The following is a 19,195-nucleotide window of genomic DNA, read 5'->3' on the forward strand; positions in this document are numbered from 1 at the left end:
GGATATTTTCGGGAGGCTTCAGCCCCCCGCCAGTGTCTACTGCATAAACGTCATGTCTTCATGTCTCAGGTCATGTTGTTCGTGCTACTCTTGCTTCACATCCAGCAGGAGTAATCCTCACATACCTCAAATATTATTTCCTATTATATTTGGAAAACTGATATGGAGACCAGCTCGGCCTCGGCCTCCTTCGCCCGCGCTGGCCTCCGGTGAATCTGGGTCAACGCTGGAATCTTGTTGTTGTTTTGTGAAACGCACACGTACAAACACTCGGCCAGGTATTTCCAAACAGGCGTAAGATTTCTGTCCTGTGTGTCCTTCCAAATATATATATATTTTTATACTTGGCACAATTTTGTGCTCCTTTTGGTTTTTATTCTGTTTTTATTTTGTCATTTTTCTATTTTGAAGAAGATTGTTTTATAGTTTTCATTTGTTTTTATTGTTTATTGTTTAGTTATTGGTTCGTGTGTTGTTTTTCATCGTGATTGATGCCAAGTTTACTTACGTTTTTGTTTTGTTTTTGTTGCTGAATTGCATCTTCTACTAATACATCCACTTCTAGATACATTTATGCCGTCCTGCATGAAAAATAATAGTGGCTTTGATGATCCTCAGACTTTTTGTTTGTAATTAACTCTAGAACACTGGTTTTGTTGCGTTGCTGCCTCAGTGTTAGTGTTGTTGTATTAAATCAGACGATTATAATAACTTGAGACCGGATTTTTATAACAACGTACCGTGCACAGTTATCATCCTGTTAAAGGTTTGGATAATCTGAGAGGTCAACAGGTGAATACAACATGACTAAAGGTAGTTTTACGTTAGCAATCGCCGGCTACGCATATTCATTCTTTGACACCAGGGTCCTTGAATTTGCAGTTAATTCGTATTTAGTGTAACGCTCATGAGTAAATATCATTTGCAGTTGTAATTTCCAATTCGATTTATTTAGTTAAAGTTTACCCTCTCAAAAAGTCTCAAAAAGGAGCTAAGTTTGACATTTTACATGGACCCTCCTGTGATACCTTTTTGTTTGTTTGTTTTATGAGATGCAGGTACTTGAATTTACCATGTTTTGTTGTACTTGACTATATATTTTTTCAACTGAAATCGAAACAATCTTTCTTTATGAAGCACATGTAAAACAACCAGGGTTGACCCAAGTGTTGCACAGATTAAAAAGCAGCACGGATGGTAAAAATGACGCATACATTGCTGCAGCTAATCGAATATAGAATAAAATAGAATAAAAAAAATAGCTTCCAAGACTAGAGCTGGTGGAAATGAAATGGAAAGGCACGACGAGGCACGTTATGAATCTACTTTCGAACCGATGCGAGTGGAAGAAGCGGTGGAGTCGGTGGTTTGGGGAAAACAACTGAAATATTAATTTATGAGTTCAGACTAAATGTCTTTAAGTCTCCACTCCTGCTCCACCTCTTCAGGAGTCAGACAAAGATGGAGGCGACCAGAGACGCCACCGATGACCTTCAAAACCCGCGGCAACACTGCGCCCTTTTAAATAAACCGAATGAATAAACATCAGATAAGCGAGCGATGTCCAGCCTACATGGGCTCCTCAAGGTCCGGCATGATTCCTGAATGCGTCAAGATGGACCCCACACCACCCACTCTGTGATCTTTTTTCCACAGATGATCATGTGACAGATACAGTTCCCTTCTGGACTGAACTCAACATGTGTTTAGGCTGAAGGAGACACTGGCAAACAAACCCAAAAGAGAAAGGCGGTTCGTTCTGGCCTGCGTCGTTGTACACACTAACACACACACTGGTCCTCAATAAACCAACCATCAGCTGACCGTCAACACTTTGTAGGGGAAGAGCACAAAGTCTCCAAATGCCAAGTATCTACGGTGACACGGCGAGAGGGAGGGGGAGGACTGGAGCTGAGCAGCAGTGAGCAATGGTTCACTAGATGTGGGATACAGAGTGGGATCTGCAGCAGAACAAGATCAGATGGCAGAGTTACTGAGAAGCTGAGAGACACGTGGAGGAAGAGAGACTCTAAAATGAGCTGTGAGGAATTGATTTTTTGATTGGATTGGACCCAGCAGGCCATGCGAGCCCTACATTCATTTAATTTGGGAGAGCTGTGATCAAGACGTAGGGCTGTTTGACTTCGCTTCTTCACTAAAGTCGTTTTTTTTTTTTTTAACGTCTGTTTCTGATCAACGGGATATCGGTGGAACTTGTGAGCTCTTGACAGCGTGGAGTGATTGTAATGCTCTCCTCATCTGGTGGAGGACGAGGTGCTTTAAAACCGGGAGGCAGAGACATGAAGACGCTCTGCAGCCATTTACTTTCCTGCCTCAGGAGGATAGAGTGGTTCTACCCGTAACACAAGAAAAGAGGTGAAGGAAGCCACGAGGGGGAGAAACATGCAGCAGTTAGGCTAGAAAGCTTTGGGAAGAAAAGGGAAAGTTGGACACATTCGCCAGGAACACGTCCACACCACGAGGTAAGCTGAAAACTTGTCTGATTCGAAATGTGTGAGAATAGTCAGCAGAGAGAATGAGTTTTGAGATCACAGCCCAGCAGGCAGCAGGAGTGTGGCTCCTGAGACAGACTCAAAAATATTAATATCCTGCTTCCTAGCAACTAGACCACTGAGAAAAAGTGATATGCAGAGACTCACTTACGGAGTCCGAATGCATCAGACACCTGCTGTTTTTGTTGCATGCACCTGCAGAGTAAACACAGCGGGACCTTCACGACCCCATTAAAACATCTTTACATCTTTACATCCTGATGTTTGACTGATCTCGGAAGCATCAAATGCAATTATCTCGAGGATGTCATTCTCAGCCAAGGACAAACAACATAATCAGGATCAGCCATCATAAAAAATGAACTCGAGATGAGACCATTTCCTCCGAGACGTCACAGCTTCGTGTCGTATGATTGAAGCCTTTAATGAGAGTTAACACCGTGTTGGTCCACCACATATAACCACGATGGTACAGATATGTATGAAAAGGTCATGGGATATCCATGCTTCTTCTGTTCTAAAACACTGGTGGGGAGTTGGGGTTTAAACAAGGACATCTGTTGACATCCCAGAGGATTCCCCATGAGAACATTTTCTCTCGACAGATACCTGATGGATTTGGTGTAAAATGGTCCAAATTTAACACTGGTTTGCGTTTGAACCGTCGAATCTTTGATAATCTGACATCATTTATACATAATACTGTGTTCTGTTGTGTTGGCGTCGTCGTTCTGTTGAGTTTCCTGACAAAGAGGCTCATGTTTGAGTTGGAGTTGGAGCTATTAAATGCAAATCACTGCAACAGCAAAGAGACGATGATGAGACGACATGCAAAGGCTTAGCTGTGCGGGTTAGCTTTTACCACAAAGAACGTCTTATTAATCAATCAATCAGATTTTATTCATACTTTAACTTTAAAAATCAACAGGTCGTCAGTGTAAGGATTTTAAAATAGGCCTAATGTGTGCTCTCCTTCTAGTCTGAGTCAGAACTCGTGCTGCAGTCGTGTTAATTGTTAATTCTAATCAGTAGCGTAGCCTGCTACTAGCCTGCTACTTGTAAAAGTGTTCATTAGTCTCTCGGTGTTGCCGTTTTTGGAAATATTTTCTCAAATGATAAAATGCTATTTTAGTAACGGAGCGTATGTGTGCTTTAAAATTAAAAACATATCACACACTTCTCTCTTATTTTCATCTGGAGACTGATAATTAATTTCTTATGAATGAAACAGCAGCAGGTTGCTGTGTTAGTTCAGGCTAGCCGCTAGACCGTGCGTCCTCACATGGGGAGTTTTAGGTTTGTGGCAGCTTATTCTGCTTTATTTAGGCCTGTTGTCCTCATAAGTGGACTTGTTAGTCTGCCATCTAGTGGTAGCAAAGGGCCAATACACTAATCAGAGTAAAAACATGATAGCGGGCTGATTCATTCTAGAGCCGATCGCGGGACAAAAATGGACAAAAAAGCACATAATATTCTACGGTTGTTTATTTAGGCTCATTAACTTTTCTAGTTTGATATGACTCACAAATATAATTTAATTTTATCAGTAGTAACAAGCTACAATGTCGCTAGTTAGCAAGTACTCGTTTGAGGACATTGGGACTTCATTGTTTGTGATTCGGTTTTTGCTCAGTGATGTTCAGGAATTGAAATGAATAGTAATAAATAATAATAATAAATAGTATTATAATTTCTTACACAAAGGTGACTTTATTGTATTATACAGCAAAATATTCGCTGTGTCCACATATGAGGACATTTAAAAAAAAAAAATATTAAAAGAATTAAAGATGATGCTTGGTTGTACTTGTTGGGTCCTAGTAATCCCCAAATACTTTGGAGAAATTAAAAATGCATAGCAAAGGTTAAAAAAACAAACAAAAAACGCTGATTTCTCCAAATCCACAATCCAGCAGATATGTGCGTTAGTAAACTCCACTAAATGCACCTTCAATTTTTAGGGTTAAAAACTAATAAAACTGAAAAAAATGGATAAAAAAAAAAGTAAAAAGTTTGCATAGCCTTCACTATACGACTGCACAAACAGGAAACAGGAAGCTAAGAATGCAGATGGCCTCACAACTTATATTACTTGTTGCAAACAAACAATTTCCTAATTCTAATTCTAATTCTAATTCTAATTCTAATTCTAAAGCTGCTAGCATGACTTTGCTACAAAATGATCTAAGTCCTGTTGGTGTGATTTAATTTTGAATTCTGGAGGAGGGGAAGTTTTTAATTCATTCCATAAACTTTGAATGATTAATTTTAGGTGTATTTTATCCTGAAGTAAAAAAAAACACAGAATAAATCTTACTACTGGTGCTTCAACACGAGCTTAGGGGTCCAGATAAAATCGCCCATTTAGCGATCGATTTCCGCCATCGACCTGTTTGTGTGTCAGCTTCCATCTCTACTATTATACCCAGTTTTCTGCCCCATATTAGTTTCCAGTTCGGCCTCACAGGGGAATCACACCACCTCGTCGCAGTATTCCAGTGACTCCAGCAGCCGTGCCAGCTGGAGGAAATAGAAGATACGTCACATAAAATGGCAGGGCATTGGATTAGCCGGCTATTTCTGTAACTTGTTGATCAGTGGAAGATGTATTGTATATACCGGAGCATTTCCAAAGCAGCCAGGGGAAAACAGGGCTTTCAACACTCTGACCTTTAGGCATCAACTAAGAAAAATCTGCTTCTGAAAGAGAGATCATTGTGAATTAAATCCATCAGATGCAGTCAAAGGGAATTAACAGTTTAAAGTTATGACTTAGGAAACAAATCAATCAACTCTAAATAGGAAAAGAAAAGCCTTGATTGTGACACTGATACATCACAGTGTTGCTTTTCACAACTGTGACTTTTAAGTGATTGTTGTGGGTTTTATTGCTGCTGGTTGTGTTAACGGGGGCTTTGTGGAGCAGTGGTCTGCTGGGTGTGATTTGTTATGGAGCCGTATCAACTCTCAGAGGGCAGGAGGTCAAACAGGTGGCGACCGGGGTGAAAAGTTTGATGATGTTTTTTTTCCCTTGAGAGGCAGCGGGCGTCTACGGTGTCACGGAGTGAGGGGCGCAGTTTCTAAACTTCTCACTACAAATTCATATTTTAAAGGTGGAAAGTCTGTCTGTTGAGAACTGATTACGCTCCGGCAGAAATCTGCCGAGATAATCAAATCATTTGGACAATGATTTATATTTGGATGGACGGTTGTCCTGGAGTTAAATGTGTTGGATAATCTAGCTGACGCACACTCAGGATTTCACTGGTTCTTCGATTTATTTCAACCAGTGAACAGTGATGAATGAAGGAAGGTAAAAAAAAAATTACAAACGTACAAAAATAAAAGCACTGGAAATAAAATTTGCATTTTTCACACAATTTTAACTAAATACTAAGTTGTATTTAACTTTCAAGTACAGTATTTTTTACTGTAGATTTTAACATTACTCATTTTTAAACAGAAATACTCTATTTTTGTACACAACATAAATGTTTTAAATTTTAAATTTGCATTTTAAGCTAAATTTGTCAAATTTGAACTGATACCGTGATATGGAAGAGGATTATTTTTTATTATTATTTATTTATTTTTTTTAAATTTGAGTTTTGACTTGAATCTCAGAATTCTGACTTTTTTTCTCAGAATTCTGACTTTTTTCTTTTAATTCTGATTTGAATCTCAGAATTCTGATTTCAATCTTAGAATTCTGACTTTTTTCTGAGAATTTTGACTTTTTCTTTTAATTCTGATTTGAATCACGGAATTCAGACTTTTTTTCTGCCTCAGAATTCTGGTTTTAATCTTAGAATTCTGATATTTTTGTTGGAATTCTGATTTTTTTGTTAGAATTCTGACTTTATTTGTCAGAATTTAGACTTTTTGGTCAAAATTCAGAACTAAAAAAAAAATGCTGTAACTACAATTTATTTATTTATTTATTTTATTTCAACTAATTTTTTAAATTTTTTTTAGAAAAGCAGGCCACTTCTTTATCTCACAATATTTTGTGGAAAATAAACAAGGTAGGTAACCCAAAGTAGCTAACCATACGTTACGTAACATAAATCTCTACCTTCAACAGTACAGCTCAGACTCTTTAGCAAGGAATGCTAGAAATTTGTAATAAAATTTGACAAATAGATGAAACTGATTTAAGCATTATGAAGACAGAGCAGATCATTTTCTTTGGAATTGGCTTATTTCATTTTCCTGTTGCTCTCTATGATTATATGTGGTGCTGCGTATTCATATTGTGCCTGATCTACCTTTGCAGGAGTCTGCAGCCGACGCTGAGTCCGCGCTCCTCCTGTGAGCCTGGTCAGGTTTGTATGAGCCGGGCTGAAATCGTGAAGCCCTGTGGCTGTGCTCCACTGAGGCATGAGCGTAGGCAGAGCCCACCACCACCACCTCCACCAGCAGCAGCAGCAGCACCACAGCTTCTTGTCCTGTGAAGAGGAAGGCCTGAGACTGAGTACCATGCCTGCTGTGGGCAGCTTTGGCAATGGCAAGATCCACACGAGACGCAAATACCACAGCCGGTTCGTCGGCAAGAGCGGCCAGTGCAACATCCACTTCTCCAACATGGACGAGAAGTCGCAGCGGTACATATCGGACATTTTCACCACCTGCGTGGACATCCGCTGGCGATACATGTTCCTGCTCTTCAGCCTGGTGTTCGTGGTGTCCTGGCTGATGTTCGGCTTGGCGTTCTGGGTCATCGGCCTCCTACACGGTGACATGGACCATCCGGCAGGGGACGTCGCTTTTGTGCCGTGCGTCATGCAGGTCAACACCTTTCTGGCGGCGTTCCTGTTCTCCATCGAGACCCAGACGACCATTGGTTACGGGGCTCGCTACGTGACGGAGGAATGCCCCATGGCCGTGTTCATGGTGGTGTTTCAGTCGATCATCGGCTGCATCATCGACGCCTTCATGATCGGCGCCATCATGGCCAAGATGGCGAGGCCCAAGAAGCGGGCGGAGACGCTGCTGTTCAGCCACAACGCGGTGATCGCCCTGCGCGACGGGAAGCTGTGCCTCATGTTCAGAGTCGCCAACCTGAGGAAGAGCCACATCGTGGAGGCTCACGTGCGAGCCCAGCTGGTGAAGCCCCGCTACACGGAGGAAGGCGAGTACATCCCCCTGGATCAGATCGACATGAACGTGGGATACGACAAAGGCACGGACCGCCTGTTCCTGGTCGCGCCGCTCACCGTCATACACGAGATCGACGAGGAGAGCCCGCTGTTCGGCATCAGCAAGCAAGATCTGGAGGCGTCGGACTTCGAGATAGTGATCATCCTGGAGGGCCTGGTGGAGGCCACGGCCATGACGACTCAGGCGAGGAGCTCGTACCTGCCCTCCGAGATCCTGTGGGGTCACCGCTTCGAGCCGGTCATCTTCGAGGAGAAGAGCCAGTACAGGATAGACTACGCCTACTTCCACAAAACCTTCGAAGTGCCGTCCACCCCGAGATGCAGCGCCAAGGACATGGAGGAGAGGAAATTTCCGACATCCGGCGCCAACTCCTTCTGCTACGAGAACGAGCTGGCCTTCATCAGCAGGGATGAGGAGGACGAGGGAGACGTGGAGAAGGAGCAAGACAGGAAGTGTCTATCGGAGTCGCCGAATGCCGGACACAATGAAGCATCATCCCGCCGGGAGTCAGAGATGTAACCTCTGCTTGTTTGGTTGTTTTCGGATGCGGAGCAGCGTGACGCGGAGGTCCTGTGACTGTCGACCGACATGAGGAACGCCACCGAAGACATGGACCAGCGCTACAGATCTCCATCACACCAGGATAAAAACTTTCACTGGATGAACCTTTTATTGTTTGGTTTTCCCCCCAGATGGTTTTTGAGCTTTACCACATGCAAACGTGATCCAGTTACACATGGCAGTAATAAAATGCATGATGATAACTTAGTTTTGTATAAATACTTTGAGAAATAGTCAAATAGTTTTGCTCCTCGGATAGTAGAAGACGTCTCCGGGCTCATCAGAGTGACTCTAAATACGTATGAAATATTCTACATGTTACACAGCGCTGCACATACATGCAGCTAATTTACAGACATCTTCAGGAGACTCAAGACAAGTTATTTTGCATTAAAACAAATGGACTTGACGGAGCCTGAAAGCTTTGAACCAACAGGAGAAACTATTCATCGTCATTTCACGTCAGTGGGAGACGTTTGACACTTTGAGAAAACGTTTAATTTGCTTATTTCTGTTGGACATTATGGCTGCACCAGTTTAAAGCAAAGAAGGGGTCTTAAATATGCAAATGACTGTAATGACCAACAGGCAGAGGCTGTATGTTTGTCTGTATTCTAACCACCGATATATTCCACAAATGTTTCGCTTAGCTCACAAGAAACAGGCAAGACAAAGGGTTTCAGTTTCGGATCCAAGAATAAGATCAGGATTATTATTATTATTGTTGAGGTTTATACTTTCTGGAGGACAAACCAACGTAAATCCAGTGAACTGAAGCTCAGAGCTCCTCACACTAAACCGTAGAGAGCTGCAGCTCGTCATCAACGAAGGGAGGCAGCTGCTCGGGGCCCCAGATCAGTGTGAGGCCCCCGAGGGCCGACTAACTTTAAAATACAGTGCTTTCATTTTCGATGACACTAGGAGACGTCTCTAACAAGCGCCCACCAGGACAAACTTAAAACCACAGCATTGGCAGTTTGCTGAGTCTTAAACTTTCAACTATAGCAGTGCCAATGTCCTAATTGTTTTATTTTTATTTATTTTTAAAAAAAACGGGACAAAACATATCGATGAACATTTACAATGGAAATATGTATAGGGATCGTAGCCAGGTGACTAATTTGCATCCTTTGTCCCACTGGCAGGTAGTTGTCCAATAGGAGACCTTAAAGGTCCCCCCACCTGGACTAACTTTAAACTACAACAGCAGAAGTTTGCAATGAGATTAGGACCCTAACAGACCCTTAACGGACCCCCACCTGGACACACAACAAACTTTAAACCACAGCAGTGTGAAGGTCTGAGGCGAAGGTGCAACCGAGCCCGTGTCCTAAAACGAAACAACAAACCAAACGCATAATTCCCAGAGCTCATGTTTAACCGCCTCTGTAGCTGTACGCATGTGTAGCTGAAGACACGACACACAAACTTGTAGGAGAAGTCTAATTAAAGTCCATCTGAACCGAACGACCCACGGGACTCAGAGTAATTCTGTGTCACATCTGTTCCCTGCGTGGAATCAAACCCCTAAAAATATATATACATCGACCGAGAGGAAAGCCCGGCTCTGAGGGTGAACTGTGCGGCTTCAGGGAAAGTTGATATTAACCCTATTTACTGAACATTTCGAAATGTTTAAAAGGATAAAACACCTTTTTTTAAAAAGAGATTTCCCTGAACGTCTCGTTTCACTCTCATCTGTATCGCACGGTTACAAACGATGAACTATGTTTAGTAAAATTATAAATCTCCAGATAAATTGAGTCTCACGTATTGAATCTGTTGATTTCATGTAACAGTTTGTTTATTTTTTTATTATTTTTTTTTTTCTGTTTTTTGCTCCGACGTAAAGATATGAGGTCAGACTCCTGCTCTTATCCCAGGTGAGATGAAATAGTTTTCCCTCCACATTTGTCACACCAAGAGCTCCATGTGGAATAAACTTCTACACCTGACTGCCACTTCAGCAAGAATTCAACACATTTGTATTAATATATATATATATATATATACATATATATATCGCTGACTTGTGCTGAAAATATCAGCTCGCTCTAGAAAACAAATGGAGGTTCCGCTGCCATGAGCACAAAGATCAGGGTCAAAAGTTTCCTGCACGAGGGAGGGGGACGTAAATGTGTACATTTGTCTGGCCGACACTGTAAATAAATAGCTGTTTGCTTTCTTTTATTGTTTGACTGGATGCTACAGATGCTTTCTTTGCTGGAAGGATTTGCAATAGACTTCCCACTAAATTCATTTGAAGCTATTGGATTTGTTTTCTCCTGGCAGTGCACCGACAAATGAGGAGGAAAAACACAATAAAACACGTCTGGCAAAGTCAACAGTTTTTCTGTTTTGCTTCATCGGACAGACACCGAGTTTTATACTGGTGGAATATAGCTGAGGGCAAATCCTCCCACTTTAGTATTTTCTTGTCTACTTATTTTGCATGAAAACTATATAAAGAACCCAACTTATGACTTTTTTATTTTACAAACCGAACAATTTATGGAGACGAAACTTGTAGAGTCAAATGAAGCCTCCAGTTCTTAACGACTGGTTGGGGGGTCGGGGTTTAAATAGGAACACCTGTGGGTGTCACCCACCTGAAACTCACATAATTAGAGTCAGTTAACGAGCAGATACTCACCTGGAGTTGGCGGGAATCTGTTGGGTGCTATAAGTCTAAGTAACAACCACAGGAATGAACGCCAGGTCCAATAGTTTCCCTGCAGAACGATGAGTTTTCACAACATGGTTTAAATGTTATTTACGTCTATAATGTTGTGGCTGATCAGTGCATATACATGAACAAATATGAGCAGCTCTGTTTGCTACGAATGCAGTTTAAAAGTCATGTGTCCAAACGTAACGCTTTGCAGATCCGACTTCATCTAACTGACTTTCTCAAAGTTAAAGTCTTCCCTTCGCGGCGCCGCATCCTCTGAGATGTGCAGTGCGACGGCAGGAGGGCTGAGAATAAACCTGCTGGATGCTTCCCACCCACTCTGCGGTGCTGGAGGACGAGAAAGCCGTGGAGGGTCTGTCTTCCAGCGTGCAGAGTGGGCCGGCTGCTCAAAGGCAAACACAGCCTTAATTACAGAGGCTCCGTTTCTTCCCTTCGGCTGCTGGAGGGAATGAAAAAGGAGCAGCACAGGCAGACATTTCTGGCACATTTGTTGCATCTTCTGAGTTTTGGGATTTCAGAAATGTGGAAATATATATCGTGTCTATATTTCTGGACCGTGGGTGGTGTTGCGTTTCCACCTCGAACTGGGACCAGGAAGCATCTGTTATTAAAACCATCAACTGTTATAATATTAAAACTACACAACTGCCTCTTTATGTTTTTCAGATCAGGTAAATACCTTTATTCTGATCATGTCGGCCTCTTCCAGATGTTACTGACCTCACGGCTGCTTTCCACTTAGACTTGGTCCTGGTCCATCGTCCTGTCTTATAACAAACACCAAATGGAACCGTTAATACACCTGAGCTGAGTCAAAATGTCAAAATCTAAGTTCAGATAGTGTTATGTGTTTCATCCATAGACTGTACATAAAGATGGAGTAAAGCCAAACCTAGTGGAGCTCCCCCTGGTGGCTGGAGGCTGTAGTAGAAGACACAAGCTCCACCCCCTCCATGTTAGTGGGCGGGACTAACACACATCTAATTCAAATTTTATTTCAAGGACGGTTTCTGTCATTTTAGATTAGTTTCGTTTTAGTTCGTTATTTATTTATATGACACTGTATGAGCACAGTGCAGCACGGTGGTGGCAGCATCATGCTTTGGACATTAGTGGAGGTCAAGGGAATCACAAAAAGAGCCAAATAGCATTAAAAGCAAAGACTCCATGTCTGGGTTCTTTAGGGACTGTGTGAACATTTAATATCTGATGTGAGCTCCCAAACTCTGATGCCGAGAAACTTTGACTCAGTTCAAGTTTCCATGTGGAAAATAAAACAATGTCCTTATCCTGAACTTGATAATCAAGACAGAGCGTGTGAGGAAAAAGTCAATCTTAGCCTCTTCTTAAGATTATATTGCAGCTTCTCTTTCCGTAAGTCGGAGTCGTGTTATTCTTCTGTTGGGTGTGATCAGCCTAAAGGCTGGAGAGGTGAACTGGTGAAAGGAAGATCGCTGCTTGGAAATACTCGCCCTGTGTGGGAAGAACTGAGAGCGTATTAGACGGTAATTTAAACTATTATCTACTGTAAGTCCTCCACCCATGTGAAGTTTTATTTTGTACAAAGAACAAAAACAAAAAAAAAGCTTACTGAACATTTATAAGAAACATATGAACATATACAAGAAAATGTGGAAGATAAACACAATAAAAGTCTAATTGTACCACTGTGTTTTACTATTTTAATTTGGTAATAAACTGTAAAATTTAAAAATAGATGAATAGACAAATAATAAAATGAAATAAAATAACTATTAATATTGTTTCTACATGAAAACATATTTGTATGAAATATTCCATGGTCCTGACTAAGTTTAAACTGTAAAATAAATAAAATAATAAATAGATAAATAGACAAATAATAAAATAAATACTAAAATATTATATATTTTATTAAAAATATTTCAGTTGAGTTATTCTAAACTGTAAAATAAATAAAAGAATAAACAGATGAATAGGCAAACAATAAAATAAAATAAATATTAATATTTTTTTAATAATTACTTTCCATTTTTTTAAATGGAAAGTAAATAAAATAGTAAAAGGATAAATGGACAAACAATAAAATAAAATATGATAAAATAAAATAAATATTGTTTCAACACAAATATTTCAGATTTCACGTAGTTTAAACTGTAAATTAAATACACAAATAATAAGATGGAATACAATTTTAATAAATGTTTTATCTTCAAAGGAACATATTTAAATAATTAATTATATGATTTCAAGTGTAAAATAAATAAAAAAACGAAATGCATAAAAAAATAAATATAAACTAAAAATAATAAAAAAAAATAGGGAAATGTATAATAACAATATTATCATGTGTTATAAACATAAAATTATTATTATTTTTTAATAGACACTATCTTTTTTTTTTTTTTTTTTTTTAACATTCAGTTAACGTTATTTAACAACAGACCAACAGTGTTTTAATTTACTGGAGGTTTTTTTAGCCTCTGAAGAGAAAAGCTCCGGGTTGAATCTAGTGAGACAGGTCAGGTCAATATCACCGAAACTCTCCGTGTGATCATCTGTCTCTCCGAGTTATTTTCCCCCGTGGAGACATTCGTCCTCCAGCTGAGCACATCACTCAGTAGAAGACTTGCTGCTCCGGGCCTGGACTCCTGCAGACGTTCAGTATTTGATTACAGCAGCAGGCCGATTGGATTACACCGGGCACCGACTCAAATACCGACGGCAAACACACAGCAACCGGAGAACTTCCTGCTGAGGATGAACGAGCAGAGGGGACACGAGGGAGGCCAGAGCCAGAATACTGCGAATATCATAAATTAATCTATTCCTCATTATGTTTAGACTCAGAAAATATATTTGACTTTTTTGATCTTATTTTATTGTTACTTTTTTTTTTTTTTTTTACTCGTGTTTCTTTTATGTGCAACTGAGGCCAAAACGATTCAGTCTGAGGAATGTGTTATTTATTCCTCTAATCTGAGTCATGTCATTAATTATTCATAATTATTTTAATATCTTGAACTCTTACTTTTCACCTGCATCGTTTTACGGCTCCTCTGTGCTGCCCCCGTGTGGCCACTTAACCTCATAGCACTGCTCCTTTCATTTTATTCGTCTCCTCCTCCACCTCCTCCTGTATCTTCTTCCTCTTCTCCTTCTCGTTCTACTCCTCCATCCTCTTCACCACCATCTTCCTCATTACTCCTCCTCATCAGCACATTTCTACAGCGGTTGATGTTTTCATTTATGTCTCATCAGGTCATTTCATTTGGTCTCCATGGAAACGGATCGCAGCCACTGATCTTATATCTACTCACGGAGTCATAAATAAACATAAATAAGCTGAGGATCATTAACATCATTAGTAGGACACGAAACAAAGGCGCCTTCTTCTTCTTCTTTTTTTTTTTATTTTTTATTTATTTTATTAAATACATTTTATTACATGAACAACATTATTCTGACTTTTTAAGCCACGAAGTCGACGAAGTTGCACACACCGCAGGTATTGTTTTGGTTGAATGGAAGTGCGTAACCGAGCCATGCATGTCTTCGAGTTATCTTCTGTTCTGGTTGTGTGTTTCTACATTAATTCATCAGATCACATGAGGTCACATCCACTCCCCCCTCCCTCCCCTCCCCTCCCCTCCCCCCTCCCTCCCCCAGCAGAGTCTCCCTTCAGGTAAATTTGGCCAAGTCCTCGTCTGTGGTGGGCAGGATGTCCGTGACCAGGCCGGTGCCGATGGTCCTGTTTCCGTCTCTCAGAGTGAACCTCTGGCCTTTCTCCAGGACCATGGGCTGACGCAGCGTCAGCACCAGCGACGTGTCCTCACCCGGCATCACCATTTCCTAAAGGACCAACAGCAGAGACGTCGTTATCGCCACTGGTGACCAATCACACCACATGTCAGCCACGTAGCACGGTACTAAGAGTTTGTGTGTGTGTGCACACTAGGGCTGGGCATCCGATACCGAGTAAATATAGGGCTAGTATCGCCAATATCGAGACCAATACCGATACTTGAGAGTTGATTATGATAAAACACGGGACAAATATTTAGGAAATAAACCTGTTTTCATCAACTAATTACGATATAAAACATTTTAATTGTATAAAATTTATTTAAATAATTCCCTTTTACTACACACAATAGTTTTAGGAAAGAAGTGCAAAATAAAAAAAAAAAGAAAAATGTACCAAAAATTAGTAGAAATGGAATAAAAAAATAAAAATTACATTAATAACAGAATAAAAATACCAACTAGTCAATAAATAAATAGTTCAGATTCAATTAAAAGCCAAAGTGAAAAGGTCAGTCTTGAGATTCCTTTAATAATATCAATTAAAAATATTAAAAAATAAAGAGCTGCTGTATCAATAAAAGTCTCAGTCACTATTTGAAGACTGAACCTAAAATCTGAACCGTCCTACAGCCTTTTAAAGCTCCGTCCAAACAAGAAGACGCACCTTTTCCTCGGGCAGAGTGACACTGCAGGCCATGTCCCAGGTGAAAGAGAACATGACGGGCATGAAGTTGGAGACGAACGGTTTGTGTCTGCCCCCCTCCTCCTTGCTCAGGATGTACACCTGAAACACAGGGACAGCGTGGAGCCGTCAGACAGCTGAACACACAAAAAGAGACGCGAGCGTTTCATTTTGTTGAGCCGGAGCCCTCAGACCTGGGCCTTGACTTTCTGGTGGGGCTGGATGGCTCCTGGTTTGCACATCACCATCCCTCTCTTCACGTCCTCCCTCTTCAGGCCTCGGACCAGGGCGCCCAGGTTGTCTCCTGCCTCCGCTCGGTCCAGAGACTTGTGGAACATCTCGATGCCTGAGCGGGATCGAAACAAACTCTAAGTCTGACTTTCACACACACACACGCTGACTTTCTGACGCCTGGTGTTTGTTTTTTGCTCACCTGTCACCACGGACTTGAAGTTGCGGTTGTGGCCCACAAACTCGCACTCGTCTCCTTTCTTGATGACCCCCCTCTCCATAGTGCCGGTCACGACCGTTCCTCTGCCTGAAAAGACGAGTGCAACATATTCAGATTCAGTCTTTTTTTTTTTTTTTTGGGGGGGCGATTTATTCGAATCCATTCCTGTGTTTTAAGAGAACGAGTTTGCCGACAAATACAGATTCCTTTAAGTTGCTCTCAGACAAAAAACACATTTCTGAAGTAGGATGAAAAGTTAAAACACAAACTATGAATGCATATTTAAAAGAAACATACTGCAATTCAATACATTTTTATTGTTTTTTCTATTCTATTTTATATAGTATATTTTTATATATTTTATATTAGTATATATATATTTTTAACTTATTATTCATCTTGTACACAGTGCATTCCTTATTCTTGTTAGTTTTCTGCCCCTACGTATGTGGTTGTAAAAACTGCAATTTCCCCATTTTGGAACAAACAAAGGTTTGACATATGTCCTCTGTGCAACTGAAATTATATTTTAACAACAAAAAATAAATAAAAAACTGGATCTTTAAAATAAATCCCACGTCAAAATAACCCAATAAATGATATAAATAAATAAACCAAGGCTAGCATGTGTTCCTAGTTTGGGATTTGCATATATTTGCATATCTCCTCCCCTCTGAATACCTGACAGTAACGTAGTTGCTGCTGTTTAAAAAGGGCATTGAGATTCATTTTTCATCCCCGCTGATTGAAATTGTCTCATATTTGTATTGATTTATTGATTTTTAACTGTGTCGTGGTGCGTCATTAGATCTCTAATTACTATCCACTTTCCTTCTGAATTCTGATTTATTAGTTAAGTGTTAGCGGGAGCTTGTTTGCCTACCTGGGATTGAATAAACTCCTTCGACGGGCAGGAGGAAAGGTTTGTCCAGCTCCCTTTTAGGAAGAGGAACGTAAGAATCCACAATCTCCAGAAGTTTCAAGACTGCATTCGCACCCAGGTCAGGCTGCTTGTTCTGGAACAAACAAACAAACAAACAAAAAAACGTTGAGAAACTCTTAATGACGGAGCCACATTACGACTCGTGGTTTCATCTCCTCACCTCGAGGGCGCAGAGAGCGGAGCCGATGACGACGGGCGTGTTCTCGCCGTCGTAGCCGAACTCCGTGAGCAGCTCGCGGATCTCGATCTCCACCAGCTCCAGCATCTCCTTGTCGTCCACGGCGTCGGCCTTGTTGACGAAAACCACCACGTGCTCCACGCCGATCTGCCGGGCCAGCAGGAGGTGCTCGCGGGTCTGAGGCATCTGGCCGTCGGTGGCCGCCACTACCAGGATGCAGCCGTCCAGCTGAGACGTGCCCGTGATCATGTTCTGAGGACAAGGGGAAAAGGAGTCACTGTGATTCTGGTTTAATTTCGAATAAGGGACGAGGCAGCGGGTGGGGAGGGGGAGGAAAGGGGTTTACCTTGACGTAGTCGGCGTGGCCGGGGCAGTCTGTGTGGGAGTAATGTCTGTTGGCTGTGGTGTACTCGACGTGGGAGGCGTTGATGGTGATCCCTCTGGCCTTCTCCTCCGGGGCGTTATCGATGTCTTCATACTTTTTGTAGTTGGCGCCACCGGCATCAGCAAGCACTGAGGAAAAAGAAGGTCACGCTACTCAATCTAGTGCCTTTATTTTAGCTTGGGGGGTCAGTGTGTGTGTGTGTGTAGTCTGGACACGGCAGCACCATCAGGACAGGTGATAATGGGAAAGGGGGGGCATCAGATCACATGTGTAAACTTACACACATAAGAGGAATTTGTTCACATCCACGTGAGCAGTTTTAGGTGGGAAACATGGTCCCAAAGCTGCTTTTACAAGTCCACAACACCACTTATAGTCTAAATTGCATATTTTAGAATGGTCACCATAGCGTCGAGACATTTTTTTACTAAAATTCGAGTCCACTCTACCTTTTGTGATGGCTGCAGTCAGCGTGGTTTTGCCATGATCGACATGGCCGATCGTCCCAATGTTTACATGAGGCTTTTCTCTGCTGTATGTCTTCTTGGCCTCTGCAGCAAAGGTTCGCCGACTCAAGGGCACTGCACACTGCACACACAAAATACAACCCCGGAAAATGAAACAAATGAATGCATGCTAAAAAAATAATAATAATAGTAATTATAATAAAAAAAGTCTGCAAGCCAAACTTTTCATCTGCTTACTTACCAGCTTGTAGGAGCTGTGCAGGAGGCCTGGCGAGGAAAGCTGAAGGGCTGCGGGAAAGAGAAGCAAAACATCATAATTAAATGATATTTAGTTATTATTTCTATTTTTCGACCCTTCGGTTTATCATTATGTGATCGGATGGCAAACAAAGGTCTGTTTCAATCACTTCTGACAAGTGAGGACATGTCCTCCACAACCACATGCCCCTTTAAAGTCACTGTGATTTACAAACATGACGCTGAAACCTGAGTTAATGAGTTAATACTGTTCTGTAACTACACTGACATCAGATTACACAAGCAGACATGTTACATCAAGCTAACAGCAGCTAACACTAGAAGCTAATAAGCTTTTTTGGTACGAAATATACTACTGCGTCATTCTTCTGCTTCAAAAGACAGTTATATAAACACTAAGTGGATGTCCTTAGCTGGGTTTACTCATCATCCTTTAGCCATTTTCCATCCTTGGCTAACTCTATCGTTAGCTAACTCTCGTTGGTAACGTGACCTTGCTCTGGCATCGGAAGAAACAGCATCATGTATTTTTTACACATTCCCATATTTTTACAGACACAAACAACTTATTATATAATTTGCTAAAGGCCTTAGGTTTAATAAGAATCAATGCACCGACAGAGAGTGAGGCAATTAAGGAGGTTTAATCAATTTTACCGGAGAAACATGCACGCAGCCCGACAAGCGCCGCCATCTTGGACGAACAGACAAACCAAAGACGAGTCGGGATCAAGAGAGTAACTGTCCGCTTCCAATGCGGTCGTACCAGTCAGTGGGCATGCGCGTAAAAAAAAGGTTAAAAACTACTACAATACTGCTATTACTATTTTGTTTTTAAAATAGTGAATAATAATAATAATAATAATAATAATAATAATAATAATAATAATAATAATAATAATAATAATGATAATAAATGCATCTATGGTTACATATTTTCTGTATCCAGTGGCAAGGTGCAATATATATATTAAATAATAATAATATATATTATTTGTAAATAGATCCGTGTAATATATTTGTAGATTTACACACACACACACACACACACACACACACACACACACACACACACACACACACACACACACACACATTATGTTGTAATGTTATCCATAA

General features: G+C 41.0%; 2 protein-coding genes across 2 annotated transcripts; one reads left to right on the forward strand and one right to left on the reverse strand.

Annotated features, from left to right (window-relative positions):
- Nucleotides 1–1,904: 1,904 nt before the first annotated feature.
- Nucleotides 1,905–10,579, forward strand: LOC124998415 (ATP-sensitive inward rectifier potassium channel 12-like). Its single transcript, XM_047572812.1, has 2 exons — nt 1,905–2,483; nt 6,790–10,579. The coding sequence occupies exon 2, from the start codon at nt 6,894–6,896 to the stop codon at nt 8,190–8,192; it is 1,299 nt and encodes a 432-aa protein (XP_047428768.1). The 5' UTR covers nt 1,905–2,483; nt 6,790–6,893; the 3' UTR covers nt 8,193–10,579.
- A 3,740-nt stretch (nt 10,580–14,319) lies between these two features.
- Nucleotides 14,320–18,818, reverse strand: tufm (Tu translation elongation factor, mitochondrial). Its single transcript, XM_047572810.1, has 10 exons — nt 18,734–18,818; nt 18,060–18,106; nt 17,801–17,939; nt 17,313–17,479; nt 16,949–17,218; nt 16,729–16,861; nt 15,828–15,932; nt 15,589–15,740; nt 15,377–15,496; nt 14,320–14,757 (listed from the first exon to the last, which is right to left on the reverse strand). The coding sequence occupies exons 1-10, from the start codon at nt 18,768–18,770 to the stop codon at nt 14,587–14,589; spliced, it is 1,341 nt and encodes a 446-aa protein (XP_047428766.1). The 5' UTR covers nt 18,771–18,818; the 3' UTR covers nt 14,320–14,586.
- Nucleotides 18,819–19,195: the final 377 nt, after the last annotated feature.

Source organism: Mugil cephalus, chromosome 20 (assembly GCF_022458985.1).
Source record: "Mugil cephalus isolate CIBA_MC_2020 chromosome 20, CIBA_Mcephalus_1.1, whole genome shotgun sequence".
NCBI classification, from domain to species: domain Eukaryota; kingdom Metazoa; phylum Chordata; class Actinopteri; order Mugiliformes; family Mugilidae; genus Mugil; species Mugil cephalus.

Coding starts and splice junctions, on each gene's coding strand:
- tufm (XM_047572810.1), bottom strand. CDS start 18,770: ATGGCGGCGCTTGTCGGGCTGCGTGCATGTTTCTCCG. Junction 18,107..18,733: donor GCTGCGTGCATGTTTCTCCG/GTAAAATTGATT, acceptor TCTTTCCCGCAG/CCCTTCAGCTTTCCTCGCCA. Junction 17,940..18,059: donor TGCACAGCTCCTACAAGCTG/GTAAGTAAGCAG, acceptor TTGTGTGTGCAG/TGTGCAGTGCCCTTGAGTCG.
- LOC124998415 (XM_047572812.1), top strand. CDS start 6,894: ATGAGCGTAGGCAGAGCCCACCACCACCACCTCCACCAGCAGCAGCAG.